General features: G+C 52.9%; 5 protein-coding genes across 5 annotated transcripts; 3 read left to right on the plus strand and 2 right to left on the minus strand.

Moving 5' to 3' along the window:
• Positions 1-2,721, plus strand: LRP88_12047 (uncharacterized protein; the record flags this gene model as incomplete). The annotated part of the gene is made up of 1 exon (XM_083248455.1): positions 1-2,721. One exon carries the CDS (start codon positions 1-3, stop codon positions 2,719-2,721), a length of 2,721 nt encoding a protein of 906 aa, XP_083095885.1.
• A 1,028-nt stretch (positions 2,722-3,749) lies between these two features.
• LRP88_12048 (60S ribosomal protein uL22) lies at positions 3,750-4,695 on the minus strand (the record flags this gene model as incomplete). Its single annotated transcript, XM_083248456.1, has 4 exons — positions 3,750-3,905; positions 3,960-4,147; positions 4,277-4,490; positions 4,693-4,695. 4 exons carry the CDS (start codon positions 4,693-4,695, stop codon positions 3,750-3,752), a joined length of 561 nt encoding a protein of 186 aa, XP_083095886.1.
• A 685-nt stretch (positions 4,696-5,380) lies between these two features.
• Positions 5,381-6,589, plus strand: LRP88_12049 (rRNA methyltransferase NOP1; the record flags this gene model as incomplete). The annotated part of the gene is made up of 5 exons (XM_083248457.1): positions 5,381-5,507; positions 5,576-5,623; positions 5,679-5,749; positions 5,817-6,480; positions 6,531-6,589. 5 exons carry the CDS (start codon positions 5,381-5,383, stop codon positions 6,587-6,589), a joined length of 969 nt encoding a protein of 322 aa, XP_083095887.1.
• A 705-nt stretch (positions 6,590-7,294) lies between these two features.
• On the minus strand, positions 7,295-9,002 carry LRP88_12050 (cytochrome P450; the record flags this gene model as incomplete). The annotated part of the gene is made up of 4 exons (XM_083248458.1): positions 7,295-7,719; positions 7,769-8,534; positions 8,588-8,713; positions 8,766-9,002. The coding sequence occupies 4 exons, from the start codon at positions 9,000-9,002 to the stop codon at positions 7,295-7,297; spliced, it is 1,554 nt and encodes a 517-aa protein (XP_083095888.1).
• A 2,498-nt stretch (positions 9,003-11,500) lies between these two features.
• LRP88_12051 (uncharacterized protein) lies at positions 11,501-13,996 on the plus strand (the record flags this gene model as incomplete). The annotated part of the gene is made up of 4 exons (XM_083248459.1): positions 11,501-11,602; positions 11,835-12,139; positions 12,187-13,476; positions 13,636-13,996. The coding sequence occupies 4 exons, from the start codon at positions 11,501-11,503 to the stop codon at positions 13,994-13,996; spliced, it is 2,058 nt and encodes a 685-aa protein (XP_083095889.1).
• Positions 13,997-17,060: the final 3,064 nt, after the last annotated feature.

The raw sequence follows: 17,060 nt of genomic DNA on the forward strand, positions 1-17,060 counted from the left end.
ATGTCCGATATGATGATGGCCGATTCCGCAGGTTTGGCTGATCCGCACAACTTTGAGGCGGATCAACGGACTCCAGAAACGGCGCCGCCATCCTGCGACGACGACGCTTCCACAAACGCTGATGCCTCTGACCTTCAAGCTTGGCCCGACGACGCTCCCTCAATTGTCTGGCCTCGCGACCGGCTGCCCGTCGAAATCTTCGAGATCATCACCACCCATCTCACCAGGTTCGAAGTCAGAAGCCTACGACTCGTGTGCAGGGAATTCGAAGCCAAGGTGTCGGCGCAGTATTTTCGAAATGTCGTTGTGCCTTTCAAGTCGGAGCTCTACAGTACCCTGGGCCACGATAGAAACCGCGTCCTCAACCGCACGTCGTCAGCTTTGCTTTCTAATGGCATGCGGATCTTTGAATCTTTTGGCCCTCACATCTGGCGCTTTGCTCTGTCGCTCGAGCTTGACGAGGATGCCTTGGCTTACCCGCCTATAAAGCCTACACAAGAAGCCGTCCCGGCCTTCTGGGGCGTGTATCGTTGGCCACACACCACCTATCACCGGTACTCAGACCTCGAGGGACTCGAACAAACCGCCGATGAAACTGGGGCTATGAAGGATGCTCTCAAATGCTTGTCCAAGGTCAGGAATCTCGGACTTTGCTGCGACGCCGGCCTCGGGTTTCTCTCAGGACCTGATCACATTGCTCGCAATGCAACCACTCTCCATCCCGTCTTTGCAACTCAAAACTGGCGCCGCGCGGGTTCGGAGCCGGATCAGCGGAAGCGTCCCATTGTCACCGTGGGTGAGGTGACTGATCTCGTCAAAGCCATGAAAAAGCCCGTCTTTGAAAACCCAATCAGCTTTAAGAAGACTGTGCTACAGAAGATGGTCACCGATGCTGGGTTCCAAGGCACTCAAATTAACGAGGCGGTGCGCATGATCCTGGAGACAGAGGACTCCAACCTGGCCTCGATTGATTTCGACGAGAGGGCGTCAATGCTCAATAACTTTGAAGGACGACGGCCATTCTCGCCTAACAGGCTGCTGGCTGATTTTGAGCCCTCCTCAGACACTACGAAATACCCACTGATCCCCTCTAGCCTGACGACGGCGCAGAAAGAGATGCTTCTTGAGCTCGAGTGGGCACACAGAGCCATGATTCAATCTTACGTTATTGGCTTGATTGACAACGCTCGCGACGGTTGCTTCCAGAACCTGACAACTCTCACGATTGCCAAAATCCCTAGCAGCCATGTGTACATTTTCAACCGCCATGACCTCTGGCAAAACCTCCCAACCCTCAACAACGTCTCATTGGGAGTGATTGCGGATTGGCGACGAGTCTCCAAACCAGCTCCTGGTTGTGTCGAGGACAGACCTGTTTCCCCTGTCGAGGCGGTTGAGAAGGTGTATCAGCTCCTCAACACCTACATCGGAGCTCAGCAGAACATCGAGAGTCTTCACTTTGAATGGATTTGCGGTGGAGAGTTTGCGCCTGGAACATACCAGCGAAACCACTATATCCTCCCAGCCCCTTTTCTCCCAATGACCTATCTTATGAGTTCGACGGACAGCCCCAAGACTCACGGAGATTCTATTCTGAGCCTTCCCTTTGTCAAGCACTTGTCGCTCAAGAACTGCTGGTCATCCCCACATGTGCTTCTGCACATGCTACGCTTCATGGCACTCTCCTCACTTGAGAAGCTAGAGCTTGAGTCAGTGTCGCTCTCGGGTCCTCCCACAAACCAGACCCAGGCTCCCCTTCTCCAAGGCGGAATGGGTCCAAACCCGAACGCCGCAAACTTGCTAAATCTATTCCAACAAGTGCATCATGGACCCGCCGATCAGACGCTGCTACCAGCGCACCCGCACCCGCAACCGCAACTGCAGCTACAAAATCCACTGCAGCCGACCTTGGGTGATATTGGCATTGGGGCTCATCCGGGCGGAAACTGGGCTGCAAACATGATCCAAAATATGCAGCCCCTCGTACAGCCACAGCAGCAAGATGAACAGCAGCAAGATGATCAACAAGATGCACAGCAAATACCCCCACTCAACTTGCTAAGCCAACTCAACACCTTGATCCCAGACTCGATGCCTGCGCCAATGGAGACGCTCCATCAACCCGAGTGGCTGTCTTGGGCAGGTATCATTGAGCACTTCTCTCCCAGTATCAAGATTCGCGATATCCTGGCAGAACAGACGGCCTCGACTGGTGCGACAAATGAAGACTCGTGGTTCGACGAGTTGATTCACTTGGATCAATACCTGCCATGGGTAAACGCCCTCGAGATTGATGAGATGGTGTATTCCCTGAAGTGCCTCTCATTCAAGTCATGTGGCTACGTGTCGGTCGACGCACCCTTCCTCAACACGAGAGGCATTCTTCCTCATGGCGCCCAGGGACTTGGCGGTAACGCTAACCCCCATAACCAAGATCTGACTGCTCTCATGCAACGATGTCGTGATAAGATGCTCGGCCGTATTTCGCCCTACATCTCAAGCCGAGAGCTGTTCCAGCTCATCAACGCCTTTGGCATGGACATCGGCTGGGAGAATGTCTATGATAGCAAGACGATCTCTGATGCTGTGGCCGACGGCGTCGAGAGCCCTGGGAGAGGCCGCTTCTCAGGGACAATAGATGCCGACTATGCGGAAGTTCGAGGTACAACCGGCCATTTGGGCAACCTTTCCAACATGGAAGGTCTGGGCTCGTTCTCATAGGACCAGGATGAAGATATGGCTTCCATGGGGGAAGAAGATGAAGATGAAGACATGACCAACACGGAGGACCAAGGTGCGGCTGAGGTCGAGGACGCAGACATGGACGTTGAGAGTGATTCTGAGGACGAGCAGCAAGTTGATGGTGTTGCCTTTAATTATTCTCCTTTTATTTCGTAAAGGAAGGGCTTGAGGACATGATATTGGGCAAAACAGGACTATACAACCTCGCAATGGACACGCGAATGATGATGGATGGATGGATGGATGGGTTTGGGTTTACAGGGATTACGATACCGGCTCGGGAGAGCCCATGTTTATATGTGTTTGTCAATTGTTGTTGGACAACATTGATGTTGGAGTACAGTAAAGGCTCGCGCTGAATAGCTTACTTAGATGGTCTGGTAGCCTTGAGCACAAGACGATGTGAAATGCAATGATCTTATGACTTTGGCATGAAGGGATTGTGAAGCTTGTGAGGGTAAAGCTGGTGAAGGGGAAGGTTGTGAAGATGGTGGTGGGAGGACGAGATCATGGCACGAGCTTGTCTCATCATTGGCATTGACTAACTTGTATAACTTGCCGTATAGTCAATCTTCACGGTAAAAAGCATTGGACGTCAATAGATAGCCGTGAACCCTGGGCTGGGTTGCTTTGTATCATCGTCACCAATGGAGGAGCTGCTCTATACCATTGATCATCATGTGCCAGCATAACCTGGTCTCTAATCTCCATCACATTCACATCACAAACCAACATTCATGAGGACTTGATTGATTTTATTTCGTCAAGAAAGCCTTGCGAATTTTTGCATGCGTTTCCCTTTAAAAGCCATGCTCACCGTAGCCTGCCATACACCAGGAGATGAAAAGCCACGAACCGCCCCCGCAAAAACCCTTAAAACATTGTGGAGTGCTTTGTGTTGTGCCTTGTTCACGTCACAAGAGGTTCCCCGAAATAACCAGTCTCGACCAGCGCTTAACAATTTTTGTCTATTGAGAGCTCCCAAGAGGAAATTGGAAGAGCTCTACTTAAGCGGCGGTGATGGCCTTGCGGAGACGGGCACCGCGCTGTCGCGAGCTGAGGTGCTGGTCACGCTCGGCAACGGCATCGGACTTCTGGACGACCTCCTCAGCCTCGGTGAGGATGAGCTCGATGTGGCAGGGGTTGGACATGTAGGGGTTGATCTGTCGTGGGTCAGTATTTGACGAACATGTCATCTGGGGTCAAGGTTAACATACACGACCGTGGGCACGGTATGTCCTTCGTCGCTGCTTGGGGGCCTGGTTGACCTGGATGTGCTTGACGATCAGGGCACCGGTGTCGAGACCCTTGGCATCAGCGTTGGACTCGGCGTTCTTGAGGAGACCGAGGAGGAACTCGGCGGACTTGACGGGCCATCGAGCCTTGGAGACACCGAACTGCTTGCCTGTTGGAAAATCCATCAGCATCTTGTTCCCAACGTAATGACCGAAACGTGATCCCATGATTCACACTCTCCACCTCTCCATCTCCTCCAAAGTGTTTCGCATGCGGGGGGAAATCTCGAGGGTCGTACCTTGGGCGGTTCGGCCAGTGCTGCCGGCATATCGTCGCATGGGGACGGCCTCCTTGTGCTCCTTAACGTTCTCGAGGAAAGCAACAGCGCGCTGAAGCTTCCAGCCGTTGATGGCCTGGGCGGTCTCGCGAGTGTTCTTGAAGGACACTCGGAGGTAGGCACCGCGGGCGCGGGCCGACTTCGAGGACTGAATCTCGGTGGCAGCGTATCGAACCTGTGTTGCGAAGAAAAAAGCCAGTCAGCCGTGGCATGTTCCAAAAATCTTCCTATCACGAGAAAAAAGGACGCTGCTAGCACACAGCACGAAAACTCGCCCACGACGACATGGCCGTCGGAAGCAACAATTCATGTCGTCTCGCGCGTGTATTCCTCCTCTTTCTATTCATCGCGATCGACGGGGGCGCATTGGTACTCACCATCTCGGCGACTTGGGTGGTGAGTGACGGTTATCGACGACGACGTGGGTTCGGGCGGGCTGAAGTTGAGAAATTCTGAACTTTTGCCCTAACAGGTCGGGAGGGACCACAAACTCGCTTACTCAATTTGGGTGGTGAGAGGTCTTAGGGTTTGGCTGCCCTGCTGGTGTGAGGTACGGAAAAAGGTGTAGTAAATCGTAAGAAAATCGCAAAAATTCTGGAATAGTCTAAAAAGAGATAAAGAACTCTAGTAGACTTTCAGAATGAGTTTGGAATACTTTTATCTCTTACTGTGTCGTACACGAAAGGAATATCAAATTCAGACTGATGTGCACCAGATCACCTGACCCTGCCATCCATCTGCACGTGATTTCTAGCTTTGCACCTTGCCTCGTCCGTCCCATCCCCGGAGCCACTCCCCACTCTCGGAACCGGAGAAACTTGCTGCAGCAAAGTGGATCTAAGCTTCAAGAGCTTCAAAAAATTCTTTCTCGACAAGTCCCCCAAACGCCCAGCGTTCCCCCAGGCAAGGCTACACAAAAGACAAGATTGGACTCTGATCCACGTCCGCCTTCTCTCGACGATCACTCCTCGCTTGGATTCCTCCTCGAACACGGCTCTCTGTCGTCCCTAGTTTCTTCAGTCCCTTTCAATTCTCCCCCAGGGAACTTCAAATCAATCCGATATCATGGCACCTTTCACCCCTCGAGGAGGCGCCCGTGGTGGCCGTGGCGGCGCTCGCGGAGGAGGCCGTGGTGGTTTCGGTGGTGATCGCGGCGGCTTCGGTGGCCGTGGCGGTGCGCGAGGTGGCCGAGGTAAGAAGAATTGCGCTGTCGCGCGTTGCTGTCGTGTTTTCCGTCTTGAGACTGACTCTTCGCAAAAGGTGGTGGCCGTGGTGCCCCCCGTGGCGGTCCCCGCGGTGGTGCTCGAGGTATGAATGACTCCTACTATCTACACTCTTGAATGGAAACTGACAATCTGAAAAGGTGGTCGTGGCGGCGGTCGCGGCGGCTTCGGTGGCAAGCCTGGCCAGAAGGGCGGTGCCAAGGTCATTGTTGTACGTTGAGACGCGATCCTGGCCTTTATCAAAGTTGAAAGTTTTGCGATCTAACACCTTTATCTAGGAGCCTCACCGCCACCCCGGTGTCTTCGTCGTCCGCGGCGGTAAGGAGGATGGTCTTGCGACTCGCAACCTGACTCCTGGCGAGTCCGTCTACGGCGAGAAGCGCATCTCTGTCGACGAGACGGTCCAGAACGACGATGGTACCACCACCACCACCAAGATCGAGTACCGCATGTGGAACCCCTTCCGAAGCAAGCTTTGCGCTGCCATTGCTGGTGGTGCCGATGAGATCTACATCAAGCCCGGCTCCCGTGTCCTCTACCTCGGTGGTGCCTCTGGTACCTCCGTCTCCCACGTCGCCGACCTTGTCGGTCCCACCGGCTACGTCTACGCTGTCGAGTTCTCTTCGCGATCCGGCCGTGATCTCATCACCATGGCTTCCAAGCGACCCAACGTTGTCCCCATTGTCGAGGACGCCCGTCAGCCTGCCCGCTACCGCATGATTGTTCCCATGGTCGATGTCATCTTTGCCGATGTGGCCCAGCCCGACCAGGCCCGTATCGTCGCCATGAACGCCAACTGGTTCCTCAAGGTTGGCGGTGGTGTCCTCATCTCCATCAAGGCCAACTGTATCGACAGCACTGCGCCTGCCGCCGAGGTCTTCGCCAACGAGGTCCAGAAGATGCGAGCGGAGTCCATCAAGCCCAAGTTCCAGCTCACTCTGGGTAAGTTTTTCTCTCACAGCAGTCATGAAGCTCAACTAACAAGTCTTCAGAACCCTTCGAGCGTGACCATTGTTTGGTTGCCGGCGAGTACCAGCGCTACAAGTCCTAAATGACCTTGGCGGCTACGGAGTTTTCGCTTGGAATCAAGATGAGAAGAGATGGTCTGCTTTGTCATGCGGTTTCCCAGGTTTCTCACGATCCCCGGTAGACATTTCTTGCGCGTCTTCAGCTTGCATCAGGGAAAAATGGTTGACGGCTTTTCTTCAACAAACGGCGAGGGGCGTTCCGGGTGGGTTGGATCTGTATACATATCAAATGTTGTCCCAAATCATTTTTTTGGTGTTTCACGGCTCCAAGAAATCTATAAACAGTTGATCACAACAATTAGCACCAACACCACCCCGGGGGGACGTCCTTGATTGAGCGATCGGAGACGAATATGGCACGGGATCAGACAGACGATGGATGCTTATGTGGCCAAGCAAGCAGTCTGGTACACGTCTGCCCGGCCTACGACTTCATGATACCCCATACGATGGCCACGCCTGGCGTCCCTGTGTTGTGTCTTGTTTATAGAGGATAGTTTAGGAATGCAATTTGTAATGTTTTGACAGTTTACCTTGAAGTCGAACGACTGCAATGGAGTATTGTGCTGAGAGTGACACGGTTATCGGAATCAAGGGACCATAGATCGACAGGGGTAGGAGCCATTTAAGCTCATTTGTTCACATTTATTCATCTATTATCGTGATGTTTGGTCTATCTACAGCAAGAGGGTATATACTCGTGTCATCAAGGTCTATTTCTGTTCCACTCATTCTGCCAGTGACCGACGTCGAAACTCGAGCTCTGCATCTGGAGAAGGTGCCTTGGTCATGACCATCGCCATGGGCATTGGGCGATCCTCGCCCTTCTTGAGACGAATGTCGTAGTTGATTAGCAAATGTGCCAGCACAAGCTTGATCTCATTGCCAGCAAAGAAGCGCCCAGGACAAGCATGCTTTCCTGCGCCAAAGTTGATGTTTGTGTCGTTTAGGGATGTGAATTGCCATCGGTTGCTGGCCTCATCCGACTCCTGGCGAAGATTGTAAAAACGCAGGGCATCGAAGCGTTCGGGGTCGGGGAAGTATCTCTCATCAACAGAGATGCCTGCTTGAGGGGCGAGCACCCTGGTTCCAGGGGGAAGCTGAGTCCCGTCGGAGAGTGAGATCGGTTTCATGACTTTTCGGATGAAGGATGCTGAGTTCGGTTAGCTAAGCGGAAATATGAGGCAGAACTTGAAACTCACTGATGTTTCCACGAAGGCGTTGAACTTCCCTCATGAAACTGTCCATCTTCTTGAGCTTGGCCATGTTCTCCTTTTTCTCCCACCCCTTCTCCACTTCTAGAATACGGTACGCCTCTTCGCGTAGCTCCTCTTGCACCTCGGGGTATGCTGCCAAGTCGCAGAGGCATTCGCACAGCAGATTGTTCGTCGAGTGGATGGACGCCGCGGCAAGAATTAACTGCAGTTCGGCCTGAACCGTGACGTCGGCCTTCTCCTCCTCGGGCAGCCCTTCGATGAGCCACTGGATCATATCGTCCGGGGCATCCTCACATCCAGGCATGTCCATGTCTCGCAGCCGCTCCTCGAGGATGGGTTGGAGCATCTCCTTGGCCGTCTTGATATCGTTGCGAATCTGGCCCAGTTCCGAAACAAAATGTTGGCCAATGGGTCGAGCCCATTCTGGGAAGAGCTGAAGCTTCACACATGCCGTGAAGACGTGAATAGCAAAGTTGATGGTAGTGTTCATCCACTTCTCATCTCGGCTGATGGAGGGTCCGACAAAGGCTCTGCCACTCATGCGGGCGACGGCGCGGAGGCCGAAGGGCTGCCATTTCACTGGCGTCCAGTCCTCGCAAGATGGGAACTCAGTGGCAAGAATGTATTCCAACTCTTGCTTTAACTGAGGCATGACTCGGGTGAGATTCTGCGTCAGCTTTGTCCGCACTAACAACGCGAGCATGTCGCCATTGTGGCCGGGTGTGAACTTGGTGTACTTGGTTTGGAGAGCCTGCTGAAGGATCAGTATTCGTCATGACATGGCTGCATGGGGGTAGATATTACATCTGATACAGCTTCGGTGGCACTCAGGACATCCTCTGGTAGGACCTTGAGCTCACCAACAAGCCGTGCTGGTACCAATACTTGTACACCCTCAGTAGCCTTGATCTGATATACTCGATCGCGAAACTAACACAGTATAAGCACGTGTGGTGTAACGTCATACTCTTTTCCAACAAACCTTTGTGTAACTATCCTTGATCAACGTCTCGGCATCAAAGATCCATTTCGTCTTGGGGGCTTTGTAGAAGGGGAACTCTAGTTCCGAAGGTTTTTTTCTTGACCGTATCAACCATACGGCTAGGAGGATGATGGCGATAGTGAGGTAATAGCTGGCACGCTTCCCTCCAGTGACAACTTGAGGTAATTGAACATCGACGCTTATAGGTGAAGCGAGGAGGCTCGATACGTTTTCCATGACGGTCGACGACATGGAGGGGAATCGGGTGGTGATGGATTAAAAAGATGGTCGGATCCGTGAAAATCAAAGACCCTTCAAAGATTTGGCGTTTTCTAGATTGACAAAGTAATCTGTGGTCGTAGCGGGTTATAAGTCGTCTCCGTATCCGACAACAGGGCAGGGCAGTGTCGTGTATTAGACCGTGTCTCTGCAGCGTCAGGAAAGGGCCCTAGTGAAACCCAATGATTCGTCAAGGATCGACCGGTTCGGCGAGACTCGTGGCTAATAACACAGCACGAGACAGGAAAATACCCGATCCCAATCGGAGAGAAGGATCGAGTTGGTTGTGGAGGGCAGGGCTGAACAGGTAGAGGTAGAGCAACTGCATCAAGCCGTACAGATGACCTCAAGTTACATCACGGAAGCCAACAAGTGCGCGAGGGACGGCCTGCTTTTTGAGACCAACCTGTAGAAGGCTTCGATGCTCCGGAGCACGCTCCATGCTGACGGAGGATTCGTTGGAAGTCCGTCTGTGTGGTGCCGTCTGAAACAAATTGGTTCCCAGAACAGCGCTCGGGATGTGCCACCTCCGGATCTTAGCCTGCCGCTGGGGTGCAGGTAGCGTGTGAACGTCGTACCATAGCGTACAAAGTATATGCAGGACTGCCCGCCCTATTTACGGCGATCTTGATTGTCGATGGAATGGAAGATGGGATTGATGAGCAGTTATCTTGACGAGATGCGTTAGACGGGTGAGAAAATGCCATGCTTTTCGTCAGACGGGAGGCGATCTGCTTACACATCGGCACCTGCCTTGGAATCACCAAGTGCCGTTTTCAGAGGAAGGAGCGACCCCGAAGGGCAGAAACTTCACCAAATGCATCTAGAAAACCAGCAGAATTGTCCAAGAAACGCCAACAGACGCCTCACCGACCTCAATATGCACAGGCTGGTCGAGATCCATGTCGGTAACATGGCAATCCTTCAGCGCGAATCCGTATTTGGTGCCAATCGCGAATTCCTCCAGCTGCCCTCTACCTTAGTCTCTCGGAAGTCAGGCCTTCCACTCACTAGCGCCATTGTCCAGCAGCGGAAACATCGTCTTCCGTCAGAGGTCTGCACGTCTGGAGCATTTGGATCTGCCTTGCGACCAACGACAGGCCGCACAGCTCCTGATTACCACCTCTGACCCCTCAGCTTGTCGGCTTGTGCGCCTTCAACGCTCCAGCCAGCCATGCGGTTGGCTCTCCTCCTAGAACCCCTCGGCAGTGCGGCAGCCCCCAGCCCCAGACATGAGACTCGATCCAGCTCCCTGCAGGATCCATTGCGACGCACCGAACGCAACAAGTTTGTGGCACCCACTGTCACCGCAATCACTCCTGAATCACCCTTCAAGAGCTTGCCGTTGTCAGCAGTTACTGTTCGAGAGTCGATGGCATTTACATCATGGTTGCCCACCGACATAAGCAAACAATGTCACCAGATGGCAAGCGTCTAGTCCAATATTTGATTCAACTTCAAAACTCTGCCCCGGATACCAAATGCCAGCAGCTGTCCCAGTCCGTGTTGAGAAAAGCCCAGACCTAAGCCCCAAACCTCACCGCTCGAGTTTTTCCACTTCCTCCTCGGGCCACCATCACGAGAGGCTCGTTTGATTAGCCTTATCATACGTATGCTTCATGATACATAAGCTTCGGTGCCTTATGATCATCAAGTGCAGATTGTCGACAAGTTTTTCAGGGCGGCATTTCGAGGCCTCAAATTCTAGCCATGGGGCGAAGTTTCAGTATCGAAGGACAGACACAGTCGGTTTTGACCACTCACCTTCGTCATTTTCCAGCCAGATCTCGTATCAGACAGTCAACAAGTCTGATGACTTCTCAAATCCAAATACTAGCTGCAGCAAGCCCCATCAACTCAGGTTACACAACTCAGGCGAACAACGCTGAACGGTTCGCCCGCTTGGCATGACTGTTCCACGATCCGATCCGTTCTCATCCCGCTGTACCCCCACACGGTTCCTGGCACATCTGCAGTTTCAACCCAAAGCAATCTCCAGACACCAATCATATCTGCCAATGCTTACCCCAGACGCCCGTTGTCGAAAAAGTTTTCGCATCATGCTTGGGGAACCCTGCTATCAAAGATCCTCTGAGCCTCCTCTTTGGCTGACTTGAGTTCATAATCACCTGTGTCTGCCTTGCCAGACAATGGGACCACCTCAAGAAAGGCAACCGAGCCAACGTATGTCGACTGCAAGGCCAGTCGGGCGGTGCTTGGCTGCGTTGCGAGGATGATCGACACTGGGAAAAATGAGAGGGAACCAGCTGCAGAGTGCAAAATTTTCTCTTTCCTTCAGGGGCTGTGATAATCGAGGTGGCTGTTATCATTGCCTGAGTGTTGAGGATGGCGAGTTTATATGTGAGAGCATGCACCTCTACATGTGTCTTGCCAGAACTCTTCTTTATCCTCCCAGCGTCACTTGACTTGTCCACTCCTTATCCAAAACTCTGAAAATGTCGGATTTCCAGGGGCTTGGTGCGAAGTTCGAAGAGCCAGATGCTCAGGGCTTCCAGAGCTCTGTGACTGGTAGCACTTCAAGTCCAAGTCCATTTGTGGTAAGGCTGTGAGCATATGTATTGTCTCGCCTCTCACTCGAGCAGCAGGCTTCCGATGCATCCTCGCACACTTCGCTATCCCTCACTTCCAACGTCTGTCTTCCCGCTCCCACGACGCACGATACAACAAGGTCGCATCATCACATGGACCACCTCGAACGCTTTGTTGAAGATCTCCAATCGGTAATGGCGACTTTGTTTTCAAGGAAAGTAGATTACTTACATGTATCAGTCCGCGAAGAGGGCCTTTCCCAACTCTGCGTATTCTCGATACAAGGAGGTCGAGGTGCTGTTGATTCGATGGGAGGAAGACGAACTCGAAGTGGAATGGGAACTCAACGAGTTACACAAGATCTTCCGTGACCTGTATGGGTTTTCGACTGAGCAGTTTCTCATTCCAAGTCAAAACTCTCACCGGAAACTCAACCTCAAAGCTTTGAGGTTCGTCGAAGAGCACGAGAACGAGGACACTCTTTTGATCGTATACTATGGCGGACATGGAGTCATCAACAAAGCCAGACAGTCGACCTGGTCTTGGTAAGAGAAAAATCCATCATCGATGGCAAGGGCTAATTATTACATAGCAAACGGGACAAGACTTACGCAACGGTAGAATGGTCTGCCATCCAGACCTTGTTCGAAATGGCAAAGTGCGACGTCCTCCTGCTCCTCGACTGCTGTGCTGGTGCCAGTGCGGCTCCGCTTACTGAGCGGCCGACCAACATCAAGGAAACAATCGCAGCTTGTGGGTTCGAAACATGGACACCACGCCCCGGGGCGCAGTCGTTCACTCATACATTGATCGAGGTGATGAAGGAGTGGGCCTCGCAGCTCCCTTTCTCCGCCGCCATGCTGCATAGTGAGATCCTGACTCGGCTCAAGCATGCGCCACCTCACCGGTCATCTCAGGGAGCATTGGTTGAGTCGAGGAAAACACCAGCTTACATCGTCTCAACGCCTGACCCACATACAGCCTCCATCACCCTGGGCCGCATGTTTGAAGAAGAGTCTTATTCTCTCTCATCGTCTCAAGCCGTACCTGGATCCATTCCCGGAAATCTTTCAGAGAAGGTGCAGTCAGACAGTTACGTCTCGAGTGAGGACCGCATCCAGGCCCTAATGGCGGTGGACGATAAGGGACAGAGAGCGGCTCCACATGTTCTCCTAACAGTTGCGCTGGAGGAGGACCAGGTGCTCGATGCCGCGAGCTGCGCTCGATGGCTGAAGCAGTTTCCACTTTTGGCAAAGTATGTGAGTGTTGAGGGCGTCTATCGCAGTTACTCAACACTTCTGCTGCTGTCTGTACCCGTCGTTTTGTGGGACTTGCTACCAGATCATCCAGCAACGCAATTTGTGGGATACGTCAAGTCCCGCAACCTCGTTCCGAGGGAGGTGATGCAGGATCGGGCAGCTACACCAATCCCTATTACCAAACACTCGGCTCGAGACCAGGCAGTCGATCCCTTTGATTGCGTTTCTCCGTTGAAATCGACCTCGGGATTGAGCAGCCTTGATTCCGGATACGACTCGAGTATTCCGCGGCCAGCAACGCTGGCAGCATTGAGACGCACCCGGCAAACAACGGATGGCATGGTTGGTTCTCTGGCTAGCCAGGTACTAGCGGGCAGTAGACGAAACAAGCTGTCATCAACGGAACTTCTAGGCCCGGATCGACCAACCTCTGTGCCGGCCAACACAAGTTCGGGCTTGCAGCAGGGGCTCATGTTTGCCAGCCAAGGACCAAAGCGTCTGATCGTGTCTGTTAGGGAAGCAGACTTTGATGACGACAAACTGGGTGTGACCTGTGTGCTTTGTTACGGGCACAATGTCCAGCGAAGCCAGTTTGTGAGGAGAGCGACGCCAAAGCCGACCTGGTGAGTCAATTAAGTTGAGGATGCCGAGTCGCTCGGACGGTGGAGGTCCCCGGTTCTACCTGCATTCTCATTTCTGCTGGATCGGACTGGAGCCGGCTGCCCTACAACCCTGGCTCTTCTGGAAGATTGAATGGCACATGGTTACTAACGTTGGTCTAGGAACGAAGAGTTCCGCTTTGAAGTGCACAATTCACCAATGTTCTATCACATGAGGCTCTCGGTGTGGGGAGACCAGATGTTGGAGCTCATTGGCGAACTGCACATTGACCTTTGTGAGTTGGTACTAAAAGGCCGGCTTCCGGACCTGGATGAATGGCAGAGTCTATGGCGCGATGGAAAGAAAACGGGGTCGATCCGCATAAGGTTACAATACCTAGACGTGAACGAGGATGAGGAGCGGCAGGCGGCAGAGACCAAGGCGACGGCGGCGCAACGGCAGCAACAGCGACAATGGCTGGAACGGCAACAGAGCGACGACGGGCAAGCTCGGGTGCATCAGATGGATTTTCAGGTCTGGTAAGGGGCAACAAGACGGCGTCTGCGATGACAGGGAGCCAAGAAGCGGTGGCTCAGGTTCGGTTTGCTCAACGCCATGGCTTTTGACCAGGGAGGATGCAAGGAAGAAAAGAGTACATGGTTGGTACACAGCGGGTACTACAAAAAGACAGAGCTCAAGCGATCGAATCGCTGCACTAGGGGAATTTGTTGACAGGAGACACCCCTGCCTGGCAAAGGGGTCGGTACTTGGAGGAGCCGCGCCGTCTCTCCACAAAGAAAAATTCCATCCATCTTATCAGATCGTGGCTTACTGCCTGACCCATGGGTCTGGGCCGGGACTGAGGCCGGTGTCGTTTTTCTGTGGGACATGTCGAGGGTGTTGAAAAAGGCAGTCAATTTCGATTACCCTTGCTCAAACAGACGGCGGCCTTGGACGACGCAACACTGAGCTTGTCGGTGAAAGGGATCCTTGAAGCTGACCGACCCTGGGCTGGGTAACAGGTAAATCAGGGAGGCGCAGAGATGACACAGGCCAACTCACACAGGCAGCGTTGAAAGGCGTTATCTGACTGCATTCCCCGGATGCGATACTCTCCAATGCCGCGCCCCTAACAACGCAGCTGCAGCATGGCTATATGCAGAGCTGCAGAAGCGCCGGCGAGGCAACTCAACAGGCTGTTGGTTTTTGAGACCAAGAGGAAATGCTGGGCGAAAAAGTCCCAGACGAGTCACGGTGAGCCAGGTTCCGAGATCGGTGGGCCTACGTGTCCCTACTGTACGGGGATCGTCGTCATTAATAGGTTGGAGCTCATCATCCAGCCAGCAGAAACAGGGAGGAGGTCCGAGATTGGATTGGATTGATAAGATTTTTCCAGTCTTTGCATCTGATAAAACGATTGGGTGGTCAAGGCTGAGGGAGACGAGTCAATTGAGGCCTGCGATTGGTCAGGGCCCACCGACTGGAACCCTGGGGAAAGAGGAAAGAACGCCCGGGCGCTGGCGATGGGCAAGCGCAAAAGAGAACCTGACCCAAGGGGGGTGTGGACGAGATGGATGCCAACAAGAACAAGGCTCCGCAAGTTTGCGACTTGATTACGGGGATGTCCCCAGCGGCTTCGTTTTTGAGTCGTCTGCCAAGGATTGGGTCCTCGGTTTGCTCAATCCCGAATCTTTTCCACAGCTCGGCGCACACTTCGGTCAGCTGGAGACGACAAGACTTTAGGTCTCGGAGATACACTTCTTTATGTGCCGCCCAATCGATCTCCGAGCGGCTGTCGATGCTCAAATCCTTCAGGATGTCAATGAAGAAGGGGACAGAAGGTGAAGCACTTGGCTATCTGAAGAATGATGTTGCACTTGGTCACTGGCAGCATGAGCCCAATAGCCTCGGACGTACTTCACCGCCCGGTTCAGATTCCAAGCTGGGAGTAGTCGAACAGACTACCAAGAACTAGCATGTTAGTTGACATGGTCTCCTGTATGTCATGAAGCCAGGATTCAACTCGTTTCCCATCCGTGCAGCCGGGAGCAGCAAGGTTTGGCGTGTTTAGTTTACTTGCCCGGATTCCAACTTGAAATGAGTGCATGTCAAATCCAGGATCCTCTTCCGTGGCTGGCCAGGAAGTTTACCGTGGCAAAGGCTTCGGTCTGTGTCAATGCCTGGGCGCTCAATGTGATATTCTTTTTTTTTCTCCTAAACGGGCACATGTTTTCTGTGCATGTGGACTAAGTGCATGCAGGTTGAAAGATTTCCGGTGCTTGGTATTGTCTACCTTGGCTCGTCCTTGGCTCGTGAGTTTCAGCCAACTTCTTATGACATGGTCGCGGTAGCGAGCTTATTGGCTTGAAAGGGGTGTTGCTCTGCTGCAAGTTAATTATTTGGGTATTGTACATGGCACCCATTGGCTCGTTAACTTTGCCTGTATTTCTTTTTTTCCTCTTGGTGAGTTGATGTAGTGCAGGTGTCGATCGCAGGGTTGTTTCGTCATCCGCTGGGCTTGGATGATCCTGGACTTGATAGTGCTGGCTGTGATCTTAGGATCCAACATCTGCCATATTCAAGACCTTGATATGTCAACTCAAGCATGAAACTCAATAGCCCGGAGGATACTTTCGTCAGACTAACATGATTACTGCAAGAGTGTCTCGAAAAGTAGGCGCACCCGCACTCATCAACTGGGCTGGAGATAACCTATACCACAACTTGGGGGCCACTTATGATATACCCACCTTGGTCTACTTCGAACCCCGTGGAGGCTGTCCAAATTCTTTGATGGAGTCGCACCAGTTCTCTTTAACGCAAGGCATGCATGGGCTTAAAGAAGTTACTGGGTAGTTTACTGGAGGCCTTCAAGGCCCTCCCTCAACCAGGTTAGGGGTGGGTCGAATCGACAACACGGCCGAGAGTCTGCACTAACATCGAAACCCTTTATGCCACTGTGTAAGCTGGCCAGCTATTCCATGGTGAGTGAGCGATATTATTGCCTGTTCAATGACCCAACGTCTCCCCTTGTTCAACCCTTTACTAATTTACTGTCACAACGATGAGGTACATTCAGGGAGGCACCTGGCTACCTTACACAGTAGCATGAATGCATCAGATGATGACATGTGCTCGGAAGCAATGCCCGCATGTGTCATCACCAGTGCTTGTCGATGCCCAGCATGTCAAAGATGGGGTAAGGAGGAGAGAACTGCTGTTTTGGGGCAAGGAAATGGCAAAAGTGACAGGTTCCAGTATCCCACACCAACATGAAGAAACATCGGCTCGGGTTCGGAAAGCGAAAGGAGGGTGATCGGACGCAGGACCAGAAACCGAGAGTGGGAGATAGAGAATGCGGGGAGGATGGATGGGGGTGGGGGAGGCAAAGGACGCTTGTGCCGGCAAGGACAGTAGTGTTCGATTCGATGGATTCGAGAGCAAGAGCCGGAGATGCTGCTGCAGAGCCCGCGATACGGAATGTCGCCGTTATCGAAGGCCCGCGCTGGGATTCCCTTTTCCCCGGGGCGCCCGCGGAAAGGCTCGGTTCGGGGACCGGAGCTGATCCGGGCCAAGGCCTTTCTTTCTTTTCCTGGACCCCGGATGG

This window comes from Fusarium phalaenopsidis (assembly GCF_050370095.1).
Source record: "Fusarium phalaenopsidis strain FUZ10S chromosome Unknown contig_32316, whole genome shotgun sequence".
Lineage (NCBI taxonomy): Eukaryota > Fungi > Ascomycota > Sordariomycetes > Hypocreales > Nectriaceae > Fusarium > Fusarium phalaenopsidis.